The following is a 15,165-nucleotide window of genomic DNA, read 5'->3' on the forward strand; positions in this document are numbered from 1 at the left end:
ATGGTGCCAACGGTAGGAGGAGTTCATGGTTTAAAAAAAAAAAAGGTCATTTTCAGGTGTAAGGACCAGGAAAAGGTTCATGACTAAGTTAGGCATTTAAGCTGTACCTTGGAGGATGGGTAGGGCTGCAAAGGTCAGAGATGGTATGAGGAAGCATCCAGTCTTTGAGAACAGGCCAGACAAAGGCATATTTGGCACAAGTATGAAGGACAATGTGCGGCTAATGACGGCCTGAACTCCTAGGATTGGCAGTCAAACAACAGAATGGCTGTCTACTGGCATTGCTATTCACTGCAATTGGGAGGTACAGGGCACAGTATGATAATTTTCAGAAATTTTAAGTTGGAGATGCAGCAGAATATCCCCTCAGGCTGAGCAGGAGGCAGTTGAAATGTGGGGCTGGTGTTTGGGAGGCATGTTAAGACTGGAGATGCTAAATTTAGGATGTAAATAAAACCACATTTATGAAAAGCACAAGCATTATTTGCACATTGTTTGGAACGTGGACCAATGAAGGTCATAGACTCTGCTACATCATGATCTCCAGTGACAGTCTAGGGTCGTGTGGCATCAGTATAACCTGAAATTGAAAATCAAATGGAAACGACAGCTCCATGCTCTTGATATGTTCAATTCATTTAAATAACAAATATGAACCCTCATCCTTTGATCCACAGGAAATCCATTCTAAAAACAGAGTGTATTCTTCAAGTTTTTGGAATCCTAACACGTGCCAGGTTCTTCCTAGCTCGTTGCTTTGGCCCCTTCCTGTCTTTCCTAATTGAGTCTCAGGCTGCTGCCCTTTCCATTGTCTCCAAGCATGGACACAAGTAAGGCCAGGCTGATAGCCTGGTGATGACAGAAGGGAGATACCACACAGAAAAGAAAAACCTAAAAATGGATATTAGATATTACTGCTCCTAACACATTAGCCAAGCTCTCCCCAAAAGGCACTGATGTCTATCTCTTCCTTAGCTCCCCATCCTGATGCTGTGTTCAGGGGTCTGCTTACCTCAAACCACCACATTCTTCCAACCTGGAGTTTGGACCCCCAACTTTCACCCTAGCTTTGCATAGAGAAGCAGGCCTTTCTCTGCCCTGGTCCAAACCTGGCTTCCTTTCCTATCCCAGCATTACTGATAGTAAGAATACTGTCAGTTAGCTTGACTATAGTAATCATTTCACTAGTCATGTACACACACACACACACACACACACACACACACACATCCTGTTGTACCTCTTAAAACTGTACAATATTTATTTAGAAAAATTCGGTCTCTTAACATTGAATTCTTTAACTCTGCAAAAGAACAGTCCTGCTAGAGAATCACCCACTATATATCACTGAATAGAACATTAACATCCTCTAAGTTAGGGCCTTTTAGAGCTCCGTTTCACAAAGAGAGAAACTGATGGTTCAAGGGCACACCAGTAATAAACAGTTGAGCAGGATTCAAACCTAGGCTCACCTAACCAGTCACTGTACTTAAACATTAAATAATATTTAATGCGCTAGGTAAAAACAACTTCAATTTAACCAGTGGTGAAGTCACAATTTTATCCAAAGAAATTTATATAAGAGAAGAGCCCCTCTGAGGATTTTTCAAATGGTATCATTGCCATCATCTATCTGTACATGGATTTTTTTAAACTTAAAAAAATGTTTTAATTAATTAATTAATTAATTAATTTATCGAGAGACGGAGAGAGACAGAGCGTGAGCAGAGGAAGGGCAGATACAGAGGGAGACACAGAATCCAAAGGAGCCTTCATGCTCTGAGTTGTCAGCATAGAGCCCAATGCGGGGCTCAAATCCACAGACGTGAGATCATGACCTGAGCTGAAGCCAGATGCTCAACTGACTGAGACACCCAGGTGTCCTTGTACATGGATATTTTTAACATAAATATGGTTACTCATTAATTCAACAAATGTTTACTGTGCACCATACTCAAAGCATATTACTAGGTATTATGGAAGATGCAAATATGATTTCCTATAGGCATTTATAATCTAGCAAAAGAAAAATAAAACATAATTTGATGACTACCACAAGAAAGGCAAGAAAAAAAAAAGGGTTATGGGGGTTTGAAAGTGGGAGAGATTATACGTCCTTTGGGGAGTGGGGAGCTTTAGTGGAAATAGTAGCAATTGGAAAATGTAAAATAAATACAAACCTACAATTAATAAAAAATTAAAGACACACATCTAAATAAGACGGATTAGACAAAATGAGAGATTATTATCAAGATACTGGGACCCCTTCAGCCGGCACCTTTCCTACCTTAAAATTGTCAACAAATTAGTTTCAATGAATCTAGATCCGTTGTTGTAATCATGGCTCAAATGTGCTGTTCTTATAGACAGAGGTGCAGAAGGCCACACTCAAAATAATGTCCCCTCTCAATGGATGGGAAGCATTTAGATAGTCATCTTTCTCAATAGTAAAACTATTCAGGAGTAGCATGGCCACTGGTCATTGATTCATTTTTATTGGTGTTTGTAATGTGGGTCAATATGTTGATATCGTTGTGCAGCCCTTATCAGATTGTGAACGACAAGAATACACCAAGTCTGTGAGCTGTTTACAAATATATAGACTTTTTTCGATAATGATAATGCCCTTTAACATCTGGAGTTCGGAAGCGGCGCAAACTGTGATTCCAATTGCAAACTAGCCTCCCTCGCACATAAATTTCTCTGGTTAAGTTTACGGCCCAAATCACACTCTAGCGATATTGCTGTAAAAAAAGACAAGAAAAGAAAAGAAAAAGGAAAAGGAAAAAAAAAAAAAAAATCCCTCTAAGCGATTGAAACTCATCTCTCCTTGGACTACTAATCCCATCATGCAACGCTCCCGTATTACCACTGTGTGGGGTGGAGTCGTCGAAGGGGCGGCAACGACGGTGGCCTGTGCATTCTGGGCAATGTAGTCTGGGGCTCTGGCCGCCGTCAGGACAATCCACGTGGTGCTTCTGGCGGCAGCTTCGGGCAGTGGCTACCCTGCTTCCTCCACCGGATCCTCGAGGTGCGGGCCCCGGCGGGGCCGGACTGGCGCCGCGGAGCAGGCTGCAGGGAGGCCCGGAGGCAGCCCGAGACTTCGCGACGTTTTTGCGACAGCTGTGGCCGTGTTCCGCGAGTTCCCTCCCTCCTCCTCTCTCTGAGGAGGTACCGGCTGTTGTGCGGCGCTGCCTTTCTGTTTGAGTGTATGGGTGAGAGAGTGAGTGAGTGAGTGTGAGCGTGTGTGAGAGAGAGGGTGAGGCGTGAGTGCGAGTGTAAGAGGAGGAGAGCCCGCCGCGGCCGCCCCGCCGCTCCCCGCAGCGGGAGCAGAACGCGCGGCAGGAGAGAGCAGGAGAGCCGGCGCCCCGGGAGCCCGCGGGGACAAGGGCAGAGACGCCGCTCCCCACCCCCAGCCGTCGTCCCTCTGCTCTCCTTCGCCCGGGGGAACCTCCCCGTCCCCCCACCCCCTCGGCCGGCCTCTGCCCCGCCGTCCCCCTGGATGTCCCCCGCGCTCTTGCGGGGCCTCCTCCTGCTCTTGCCGCATCAGTCGGGCTGGTGCTGCGGCCGCCGGGCGTAGAGCGGGCGGGTTCCCGGGGGCTGCGGCTGCCGGTGCTTCCCCGGTCCCCACCCCTGTCCCCCGGCCCCCCGACCCAGCTCCCCGGCCCCGGAGGCTGTGACAATGGACTATGACTTTAAAGTGAAGCTGAGCAGCGAGCGGGAGCGGGTCGAGGACCTGTTTGAATACGAGGGCTGCAAAGTTGGCCGAGGCACTTATGGTCACGTCTACAAAGCCAAGAGGAAAGATGGGTGAGTGTTTGTGTCCGTGCCGGTGTCCGCGCTGGGCGGCGCTCCCGCAGGCCGAGGCAGGTAGCCCGGAGGGAGAGTGGGGCGCCGGCGCGCCGGTCTCCCACTTCCTTGACACCCGAATCTGGCCCTGCCAGCCAGGTTTGGGGAGGAAGTGGTGTACTAGGGATCCAAGCCCACACGAAATCCTGCCTGTGTATTCTACTTCGGTGGCTAATAGGGAAAAAGAGCTGCTACTTCATGGGCTGTATACTTTTCAAGGGTTTCGGTTCTAGATTGAAAAAAAAAATCGTAGTAAAACGTCAGTTTAAATGGTTTTCGGGGGGAGGGGTCCATTTATTCTGGTAACCTTCGGGGGGATTTCCTCGCCCGCCTCTGGAGTGACATCCATCAGTCTGGAAGGGAAGCTGTGATCCTTTCCTCCACCAGTTTGTGATTGATTTATTACCAAATTTGGATTTTATTTGGGAGAAAGAAAGCAGCAAGGAAATGTGATGCTGAAGAGTTCTCCATGGGGATCGTCTGTAACCTCAATGTAGCAATTGTTATTTAGATACCATTAACCTGTGAGTTTTACATAGAACAATGGGGGTTTGGTGCAGGGTGGGTGGTGGGGAAAAAGGCAAGGGACTAATAGGGGCTATCGTGTTCAGGCCTGTTCCCCCAAAATTTAGCTGTTGGCAATAAGCTGTAAATCGTCTCTTTGCTTTAAATATTTTCCCCTACAAATAACTTAATTAAGTCTATGGCTGGTAATGCTCCCAATTTAGTTTCTTAAACAGGCAAGTGAAGTGTTCATTTTTCCTTTGTCAGTAGATGAATGTCGTGTAATATTGACAAAAGAGAAGGCAATTCTTAGTTGAGGGGAAAATATATTTTATTAACTCCTTGTTTTCCTCTTGTACAAACGTTATGTTGATGTTGTCTATTGCCTTTGACACTATAGAAAATTGCGGGAGAAATCATGTCAGAGTTTATTATATAATCTTTCGATATCAGTATAAACAAAGTAGCTTTACTCGAATATCAATGTTAATTTGATAGCTGCTGTTTTAACATTTAAAAGAATTGCTTTCCTCCCCCCCCCCCGAATTAGGTAAGAGGGTTTGTTCAGAACTATATTAGCACCAAAAAAAAAGAAACCGTTCATAAAGCTGAAGTAAGTTGGGGGAGCCATATTTATAAATACTTTAATATTCTGGATATTGGAAAAGGAAGTGTATATTCAACATTTTTCTTAGATTGACTGAGGTATCTTTCTCGAATAACTTAAAAGGGACTCTTAAAGGAAGATGGTGATTCTAATTAATTTGGTATGTGCATTTCAGTGCTTATATGAGCAGTTAAAGCAGTACAGATATCTGCAAAAGATAGGGATTTGAAAACTTGATACTCTGGTGTGCTGCATGTATTTAAAAGTACTTCTTAGTGGAATGGATAATCTGGTGACATTTGAGAAATCTGCATCTGGAGATACCTACCTACTGTTGACTCTGCTTATATTTTTCATCGAAGTATTGTTTAATAATGTACTTTAAAAATTATCTTTCTCATATAATATTTTTCAAAAGCCTTAAACCATTTCTCTTTCCCCCAATATTATGTAATTTGGGGCATATTCAGAAAATTCCCAATGCCATGAGATTACACATAGTAGTACATTTGACCAGTCTGTCATCTGCTTTGTAAAATTCTGGTGACTCTAAATTATTTTTAATCTCTCTGAGAGAAGCCAGTTCTATTTCCATAAATTACTGATTTAAGCTAATAAAATATATAAATTTATTAACTTTGGTTTTATATTTTATTTAAAAACTATGGTATTGTTTAGTGGCAGGAGGTACTTTTAACCACCTTTTGTATCTCATAGTTAGGTTTTAATTTAGACTAAATAATTTTAGAAGAATTAATACAATTTAAAAATAGCTAAATGTACAGCATGTAAACATTTCTTAGTCATTTGTGATAGCTGAAAATTACCATTGCATTTTGGAAAAAAAAAAACTTTATAATTTTTGGGCTTGTTTTCCAGCAGCCTTTAATGATTTTGTTTATAGGATGAACTTCAAAAAAATTTAAAAAGGATCAAATGTCAAGAGAGTTTTAAAATTACTTAAGACAGTTTTTGTTTTCCAGAGGGAATATTTTTGGTTTGGCTTCTCACAGCCTCATCACTCGAGTGAAATATAGCATTGTATTTATGAGGTTCTTTTGATCTTATGTCAGTGAAATGTAATTTAATGCATTTTAGTCCTGGTAAAATAAAATTTGTGGCTGTTTAATCTTTTGTAAAAAGATGATGACGAAATAATTTGTTTCTAGTATTGATTTACTTTCAAATTAAATTATACATTCTGTAACTGAAATTTCAGAGTACTCTAGGAACATAGACAATAACACCTTCAAAGAGAATCCTGAGATGTACAATGAAGTGGGTTTTGTTTAGACCTATTTGTCTATTAGAACGAACGCACATAAATGTATCTTTTCAGTCTTCCAGCAAGCATCACAGAATATGAGCACGTAGTAAAAGAATTCAGACTGGAGGTGTTAGCTTCTTAAATTATTAAGTTTTAGGAAATAAAACAGCTCATAAGGTCATTTCTTTGACTCAAAGAATTATTAATACTATCCTGCTAGTATACCACACTTAAAATAAACTCAGCATTTTAAGGAATGTGGGGAAGGAGGAAATACCTTATTTGAAGCATGGTTATATATATATGGAAAAAGGGCCTTTTGTAATTGTGTTAATTTCAGATTCTAATAGAGTTAAAGCATAAATGCACAATAAATCTTGGAAATAATTTGTTCTCACTGTCACCATAAATGAGATAGTGTCCTTTGTGTCTGAACACCAAAAGGGTACTCAGTAGGAAGCAGGGAGATTCATTTTCTTTCTGAGTCAGTTGCATTTCCTCTTTGTACAATTTAGGCAACCAAACTCATTTTGTTCGAAAGAATGGAAAAGTGTGAGAAGACAAGACAATTTGTGTTTTTAAATTCTAAACTCTCATTACAGGGACTGGACATTTCTAGCATTTAAAAATCAATTTGAGGTAAGAGTTTGATCTCCAAAAAAGAAAAGCAAAAGCAGTTTTCTTGAACAGGGTTCTTAATTTGCTGTACTCTGTGTTCAAAAGAACAGATTATATATAATTGGGATTATATGTGTGTGTTTGTGAGAGAGAGAAATATACAGAAAACTTTTGTTGGGGCACTTTTGTAGGCAACCCAAAAATTAGGAGGCAGTAATAATGATAATAGCTAAATTAATGAGTATTACTAGGTCCTGGGCAAAGCCCTTTTACATTCATCATCTATTTAATCCTCACAAAGTACCATATCAAGTCAGTTCTGTTTTTCAGTTTTACAGGTGAGGAAACTGTTAGAAAGGTTAAGCTGTTAGAAAGGTTAGATAAAATTGTCTATGCTTATATGACTGATTAAATGTCAGAGCTGCAATTAGGGGATTACAAAAGGTCCTCTTATTCTAGAGCACATGCTCTTAACCATTATGCCTCATAAAGCTAATATATTAAGGTAAATATAAACCTAGACGTGGAGATTTGGTGTTTTCGTGGGTCATTCGGAAAACATGAATGTCTTACCTATCAGAGGAGTAGTCTTTTCAACTAACTCAATTAATTGGTATACTTTTTCAATACATTTCTGAACAGCCTTGGTTTTTTCGAGTGCAACAAGTGTTTATGTAGAACGTCGGTGTATCTATACATACACACGTATATACACATATATGTATGTGTGTGGAGGGGGAACCAAAGGTCTTCTGGTAGAAGAAACTCTTAAGTTGGGGAGACAAATACTGAGTTTGAGTTCAGACTCCGCATCTGATTACCAGTATGACCTTGGGCAAGTCACTTGCCCTTTGTAAACCTCGCTTTCCTTATTTGTAAGGTTAGAGGGCTTGAGTTGATAATTTTTAAGGTCTTTTCTGGTGTTATGATTTGAGGAAATAAATTATGAATATAAAGTGTAATACTTTTGCAAGATTAGGTAAACAGCCACTAAAACAAATTTTACTTTAGGCAGTGATACACGTCTTTGTTTCTTAGTCTCATGCTTTAATGTAGGTTCTCGCCAACTGCCTGAAAGAAGTTAGGTTAACTTCCAAAGACTTACCAGCTGTTTTACCTGTCTTTATTGCTGTAGCATTCCATTATCTTTATCTCTTAAGACGTTGGGATTTAGGGACTGTGCTTGTTCCCACTCCAGTGAACCATTCATTTGGTGGCTAGCACAAAGGACCCTTCTGATTCCATCTGCATTGGGGCTTTAATTCAGTTTTATTTCCTTAATTATGATCAGAACGTGGTGGAACCCTTTATTTTCCCTGAAGGAATCGGATAGTTTTTCTTCTGAATATTGCTGAACCCTGCATATATGTTCAATCTGACTTAAATATTTCTTTAGACGTCAGAAATGCCAAATACAACATACATACCCATTACTGAGGATTTTGCATGCCCAGGAAAGAGTATTCCTTATAACTTTTAAAAAATGTGATGGAAAGGGACACTGTTGAATTTGTCTACCTTAGATATTCAGTGCCTTCAGATCTACTGGTAAGGCCACTTGGAGGTTTCATGCTTAAATCCCATTTTCTTAGTAGCAAGACTGGCAAATTAATTCATTTGGGAGCTGTTCATTTGATTTTTACTTTTTCTGTTTCTTTCAACATTTGAAGAAATCCATACAGTCATTCGTTAACCAATACTTATTGGACTCTTGCATGTGCCAAGCACTGTCCGAAGTACTGGTAATACAAAGATGAATAAAATATTCCATTACTTGAGGAGGTATCTACTGGGGAAACAAATGTAAATAAACTGTAGCGATTTAATAAGCGCTATAATAATTAATACAGGGTGCTAATGGAACACAGATGGAGACTGCCAACCCTGTTTAGGGTTTTCAAGGAAAGCCTCTCAAAGATGGCAGCATTTTGTTTGACTCTTAAAAGAAGGGGAAGATCTCATCAGATAGGGTACTTTAAGAGGACTAGAGTAAGGAGAGGTGCTTTTTTACTGTGCTCTTGCAGACCCCAGCAGATCGTGTGGGTTTGAATTTTTTCTTCTCCCGCCTTCCCTCCCCACACCTTTTGGCCGTTGAGCTCCTGCTGTATGTGTCCTGCTATGTGCGTGCACTACAGATGATCCATTGTACCCACTGGACATGATGAGGTTTCTGTTATTTCACAATGAGCACCTTAATTCCCTGTGCGGCAGTTTCCCATCACAAGAATGTTGCTGAATCAGAGTACAAGCAGCCTCTGAAATTCAATGGCTGACTTACGAATTTCTCCCTCATATGTAAAGCTGCCATGGCAGAACTCCATTTTGATTACAGCTCTTGATAGCAGATGATTCTACTTCGGCCTCACCTCCATGAGAACTAGGGAGCCAGAGTTTTCTGTCCTGCAAGATGGTGGTGGCAACAGATTCCCAGAGGGAGAATTTCTCTTGTTGGAATCTGATGTGGGAAGAGATGGGAGGTGGGGAGATGGCTTCCAGCCTACTGGATTTCAGCTAGGAAAATAGAAATAATGACAGATTATTATAAATTATTGTAGGCCATTTTGCAAACTTACCTACTTTTCAACAATTATTTCTCTTGGCAAATGTGTTCAGAATTATGATTTACCAACATTTGAAACGTGATCCATATGTAATTTGGGAACTGTATATGCCAAATCAGTGTTGATAAATACATATTATCCCCTGTGGCTGCTGTCATCTTTCCTGTAGTGCCTTTTATTGTTGAATCTGATCCTCACTGTCTCTTTATTCTTTTTCTATTCTTTTTCTGTTCTTAGCTGCTGCTAGAGAATGAAAATCCTACTGTCCTTTCCTTCTTCAGAACAGTTTGTAAATCCTTTCCTTCACACCAGCTTAGGTAGGCTTTGGTCCTCTCTTTGTTCCTTAGAAACTACTAAGAGCTTTTTTGTCTTTAGGTATTTCTTGTTACCTAAAGTGACTTGATGTTGTGACTAAAAAGTGACTTTCAGCTGTTATTTTGATCATAATCCTTGAAGACCCTTTAGTGTCATGAGTCTCAAGAGTCTTTATTATGGTCGTTGTTAGAGCCCCCAAACCAGTCCCTGCTGTAGTAAGCTGCCTGTACTGACGGAGTCATGTCATGTCCTTCAGATGCGTTATGGCAGAAAAAACGCTGAGAACCCCCTTTCTAAAATTGAGATGTATTACATACCATGACATTCACCCTTTCAAAGTGTGCAGTCCACTGCTTTTTAGTACGTTCCCAAGGCTGTGCGATCATTACCCCTATCTAATTCCAGCACATTTATTACCCCAAAAAGAAACTCCGTATCAGTTTGCCATCACTCCACATCCCCCATCTCCCCAACTCCTGGCAACCACTAATCTACTTCCTTTCTCTGTGGATTTGCCTGTTCTGGACATTTCATATAAATGGAATTACACAGTGTGTGGCCTTGTTTGTCTTTTATTTAGCCTAATGCTTTTAAGATTCATCTTCATTGTGCATGTATCAGTATCATTCCTTTTTATGGTTGAACAGTATTGCATTCTATGGATATACCACATTTTGTTTATCCATTCATCAGTCGGTGGACCTTTGTGTTATTTCTACTTTTTGGTTATAATGACTAATGCTGCTTATAACATTGATGTTTGAGTTGTCATGTGGGATTTTTGTTTTCAGTTCTCTTGGGCATATAGCCAGGTATGGTAACACCATGTTTTGCTTTTTGAGAAACTGCCACACTTTTTCAAAGCAGTTGAGAACCACTTGTGAGTGGCTTTACCTTGACTTCGGTGCAGGACCAAGACCTTTGTTCTTTGTTTGTGAGACCTGACAGACCCAGGAGTGTTCACTCTCTAGCCCATTGCAGGATTCTGAAGTGCAAATGGATAAAATTGGCTCCTCCATCAAATCAGACCACCATTCTGAACTTTATCTCAGGTAGCATCTTGTGCTGGAAATTTTTCCCCCCCCAGCTGAAGTAGGTTCTAACATTTAGCTTCAGAAATTCTGACTACTTTATCTTAACATACAACTCCAGTAATTCCCTCTTCACTAATCACCCCGCAAAACATATTTAGTCCTTCATAGATGTATTGTGTAACTGCTTCAGAGTATATGTGGTTAATGTTTATATGTCCTTTGGGTCTTTCTGGTGGATGTTTATGGCTTAGATATTATAGATTTCCTCTAGGGCAGTAATTGTGTTCCCCTCAGTTGCTGGCACATTGCCAAATGTTGACAGGTACTTAATACTTTTTTATTTTTGGTGTACATGAAATTCATATTTGAAAGTGTCCCTTTTCAATTTGCTGAAATTAAAAACTTGAGCATATTATAGGAGACTAGAAAAGCAGCATCTTGTGAAAATACCCAGAGAAGCAAAGTTTGATCGGCTGGCTATATTGCTACCAGGAACAAAATTGAACAAAACCAAAAGTTAAAGACAGGGCAAACTTTGTTGATCAGGTGAGCCAAATACAAGTCCCAGGTATTTGAAAAATTGAACCACTACAAAGAATAAAGCTTTTTTCTGAAATATACCTTGTAAATAAATCAATTCAAATGAGAGAGATCAAACCTCTATTTCTAAATTTAAGAAAAATATAATTAGTCTCTGAACCAGACTGACATTTTTGTTTAAATCATGATGTTCCGTGATTGATATTTGAAGTTTATTTTTGTTATGTGAATAAATTATTTAGGCTCCTACGACTCAAGGTAACTCAGTTACTCATCTCTTGAGACAGCTCTCTAAAATTTATGGTTTTATTATATAGCTCATGAGTTCCAACGAATAATCATCCTAAGGACAGGAATTCTTTACATCATGATGCAAGGACCACTGTACATGTTTCTAGACACCCGAATTTAGAGGTTGTCGAGAGAACTAAAGAGATTTAAAAAACCTAAAACTTGTCCATCAGTGGTGTCATGACTTAATGTTAACCAAGTCCTATTTCTGGGGAAAGCAGACATGAGTATTGAAAAATTATTTTTATAAGGTTTCTGTTTTAAGGAGAGCCAATTGTGAAAATTTGAGTTCGTGTAGAATAAATTTATTTGGAGGTTTTTTTTTTTTTTTTTTCACTTTATGAAAGAATCTCTTTAAGTACATAAGCTCTCTTGGTGTATTTACCACATGACTTAGTTTGCAAAAAATTCAGTTTATACACACTTTCCAAGAAAATGTTGTGTAAAGTAAAACATTACTTGTAATGCGTTTTCTAATGTTGACCCAACATTGAAGATCCTTTTAAATGTAAAGTCAAATCATTTAAATATTTGATGTTTCATTATAGTTTCTCTTTAGCTGTAGTGTTTTGTTTTTGGTAAATTTATGTTTTTAATTTATTTGGTAGCTATTTGCAGAATGTCTCTAATATGTCAGGTGCTGTGCCTGATATTGGCAATTCAGCAGTGAACAGGACAGGGTCGAAGTCTTCAGGGAACTTACAAACTTTTCAGGGATGCAGGCAAGTAAAAAGGTAATTATAGCATAGTGGGGGTAGGGCTGCACTAGGGAAGATGTATAGGTTGCCGTGGGGGTATCTGATCTGCTCTTGGGGGTTCAAGGATGGTATTTCAGTTGTGACTTGAAAGATAATTAGAAGTTACACGAGTGAATGGGCAGTAAATAAGAGTGAGTGAAGGTTGGGGAGTTACAGTGCAGGCTAGAGGAGTAGCATCTGGTTCCAGAATTTCTTTATAAAGGAAGGAGTTCTATCTGGTGGAAAAGGGAGTATGATGTGTAGTAAGCAAATTTTAACTTATTTATTTGAAGTGATTTCGAGAGCTTTTATGTTATGTTGTAGGAGGGAAGGCTAAAGCTGTCTCCAGGACCCTTTGGAGCCACCATCAAGTAGCATTTATAGAGATACGAAGAAAAAAAAGATAGTATGGTGAGGGAATTGGAAGAATTTCAATACCAGATTGCAGAGAGCGGTAACAGGTAGGGTGAGAGGTACAAAAAATTAAGTTGGAGAAGTAAGTGGAGTCTTGGAAATCATGTCGTGGACTTCTTACTTGAATCTGAAGACAATGGAGACCATTTGTAGGATTTAAACAGATAACAAGTTCAGATTAATCATTTAAAAAGAGTGCTTGACCACATACTCAGAATAGCTAGTAGCTACGGGGAACTGGGGCCGGGAAAATGTAATAGTAATCCAGGTGAGAGGTGCTAGAGGCTTGAATTAGGGAATGACAGAGGGAATGACGAACAATTGATAGGACCTGTTGATTTATTGAATGTGAGAGAGGAAGGAGTCAGAAGAACCAAGGATAAGGTCTAGGTTTCTGGCATAAGCAGCAAGATACTGCCATTCACATAGATAGCCAAAACAGAAAGAGGAGCGGGTTTGATGGGGAACATGATGAACTGAGTTTTGGTGTATTGAAATGCATGTACCTGTTAAACATCTAAGAAGAAATGTCTGTTAGGCAGATAACATGAGTGTAGTGCTCTAGATAGAGATCTGGATAGGGAAAAACTTGGGAGTTAACCAGGTACTTGAAGTAATAGCTTCGAGTCATCTTGAAATTGCCTAGACAAAGTGTAGAGTAAGAAGAGGTCCTAGGACAGAATGTAGAGAAACAGATGTCCATCCAGGAGGCCAACAAGTTGAGTCCCGAGGAGGAGGAGGAAACTCAGGGTCATTCCCACTGTGCACCAGCAGTTGTGCAGTGCACAACTTATTGGCTGTACATGGCAACTTGGAGAAAAGCCAAGGCCTTGTAAGGTAAAATCATACCAACCAAGGAAAGAGTGTTTTCAGAAGGAGTGGTAGGCATACCTTATGCCACACAGAGGGCAAGGGAGATAATGAAGTATTTGGGTTAAGTATTTTGTTTATTTTTAATTATTTTAATGTTTGTTTATTTTGAGAGAGAGCGAGAGAGAGCAAGCAGGGGAGGAGGACAGAGAGAGTGGGAGAGAGAATCCCAAGCAGGCTCCATCCACACCATCAGTGTGGAGCTCAAAGCGGAGCCTGACACAGAGCTTGAACCCACGAACCATGAGACTGTGACCTGAGCCAAAATCAAGAGTTGGACACTTAACCGACTGAGCCACCCAGGCATCCCTTGGTTAAGTATTTTATCTTATTTTTTTTCAACGTTTATTTATTTTTGGGACAGAGAGAGACACAGCATGAACAGGGGAGGGGCAGAGAGAGAGGGAGACACAGAATCGGAAACAGGCTCCAGGCTCTGAGCCATCAGCCCAGAGCCTGACGTGGGGCTCGAACTCACGAACTGCGAGATCGTGACCTGGGTGAAGTCGGACGCTTAACCGACTGCGCCACCCAGGCGCCCCTAGTTAAGTATTTTAAACAGAAGAAAAATTCAGCGAAAGATTTTTGGGCACTAGAGCTGAGATTATAACTCGCTTTGTAGGTTTTATCCAGAATATTTTGTGGTACCTTTATGGGTAGCCTTATTATTCAGGGCCAAGCAATGAAAAGTTTACTTCCACCTTTGTTTCCACATTGGCTTATTATTGAAGCTAAAATTGTATATGCTGACTTGCTATTTATTTGTTTGTACATTCATTCATTCCATGGTATTTGAGATAGTTCTTTTTTTTTAAAAAATAAAATCGCTTTTTTGTCTGATTATAAAAGAATTATAATTCTCTACAATTATAGGTTTATTGTAGAAAATTCATAGTCTAGAAATGTATACAGAAACTAGAAATTTTAGAAATTTTATTTATTTTTAATGTTTATTCACTTTTGAGAGACAGAGACAGAGCACGAGCAGGGGAGAGGCAGAGAGAGAGGGGGACACAGAATCTGAAGCAGGCTCCAGGCTCTGAGCTATCAGCACAGATCCCGATGCGGGGCTCGAACTCACAAACCATGAAATCATGACCTGAGCTGAAGATGGACGCTCAACCGACTGAGCCACCCAGGCACCCCAAGAAATGTATACGGAAACCAAAAGCCTTAACTCTGCTACTGGAGACAAGTACTATTTTCTTTATCATCTTTCCAAATAATGCTATGAATGTAGGTAGAGATTAATGAAATCTACGATCTTAACATTTTTTTCATTCAAGAATATTATGCATCTCTTCCTGTCAGTAAATATAGTTCTAAACCATCAGTTTTAATTATTGCAGTCATTACATTATATGTGTGTATGTAAATATGTATCTATCTAGTGAACCAGTTCTCTAGTGATAGAAAAAATGTAAGTAGTCTCCAAATTTTAGCCATTACAATTTTTTTTTAAATTTCTTTTTTTTAACGTTTATTTATTTTTGAGACAGAGAGAGACAGAGCATGAATGGGGGAGGGGCAGAGAGAGAGGGAGACACAGAATCGGAAG

The 15,165-nt window shown here is 39.9% G+C and overlaps 1 protein-coding gene across 4 annotated transcripts in view; it reads left to right on the forward strand.

The window, feature by feature from the left end:
- Positions 1–3,135: 3,135 nt before the first annotated feature.
- The window catches only part of CDK8 (cyclin dependent kinase 8), a 112,602-nt gene continuing 100,572 nt past the window's right edge, over positions 3,136–15,165 (forward strand). For 2 of the 4 annotated variants that reach the window (XM_030308133.1, XM_030308138.1), the window contains exon 1: positions 3,136–3,810. In XM_030308133.1, the coding sequence (XP_030163993.1) occupies positions 3,683–3,810 (128 nt within the window). In that variant the 5' untranslated portion in view covers positions 3,136–3,682. The remainder of the gene's footprint in view (positions 3,811–15,165) is intronic. The other 2 variants (XM_030308129.1, XM_030308122.1) reach the window with 2 other exon arrangements.

The sequence above is a fragment of the Lynx canadensis genome, chromosome A1, assembly GCF_007474595.2.
Source record: "Lynx canadensis isolate LIC74 chromosome A1, mLynCan4.pri.v2, whole genome shotgun sequence".
In the NCBI taxonomy this organism is placed as follows: domain Eukaryota; kingdom Metazoa; phylum Chordata; class Mammalia; order Carnivora; family Felidae; genus Lynx; species Lynx canadensis.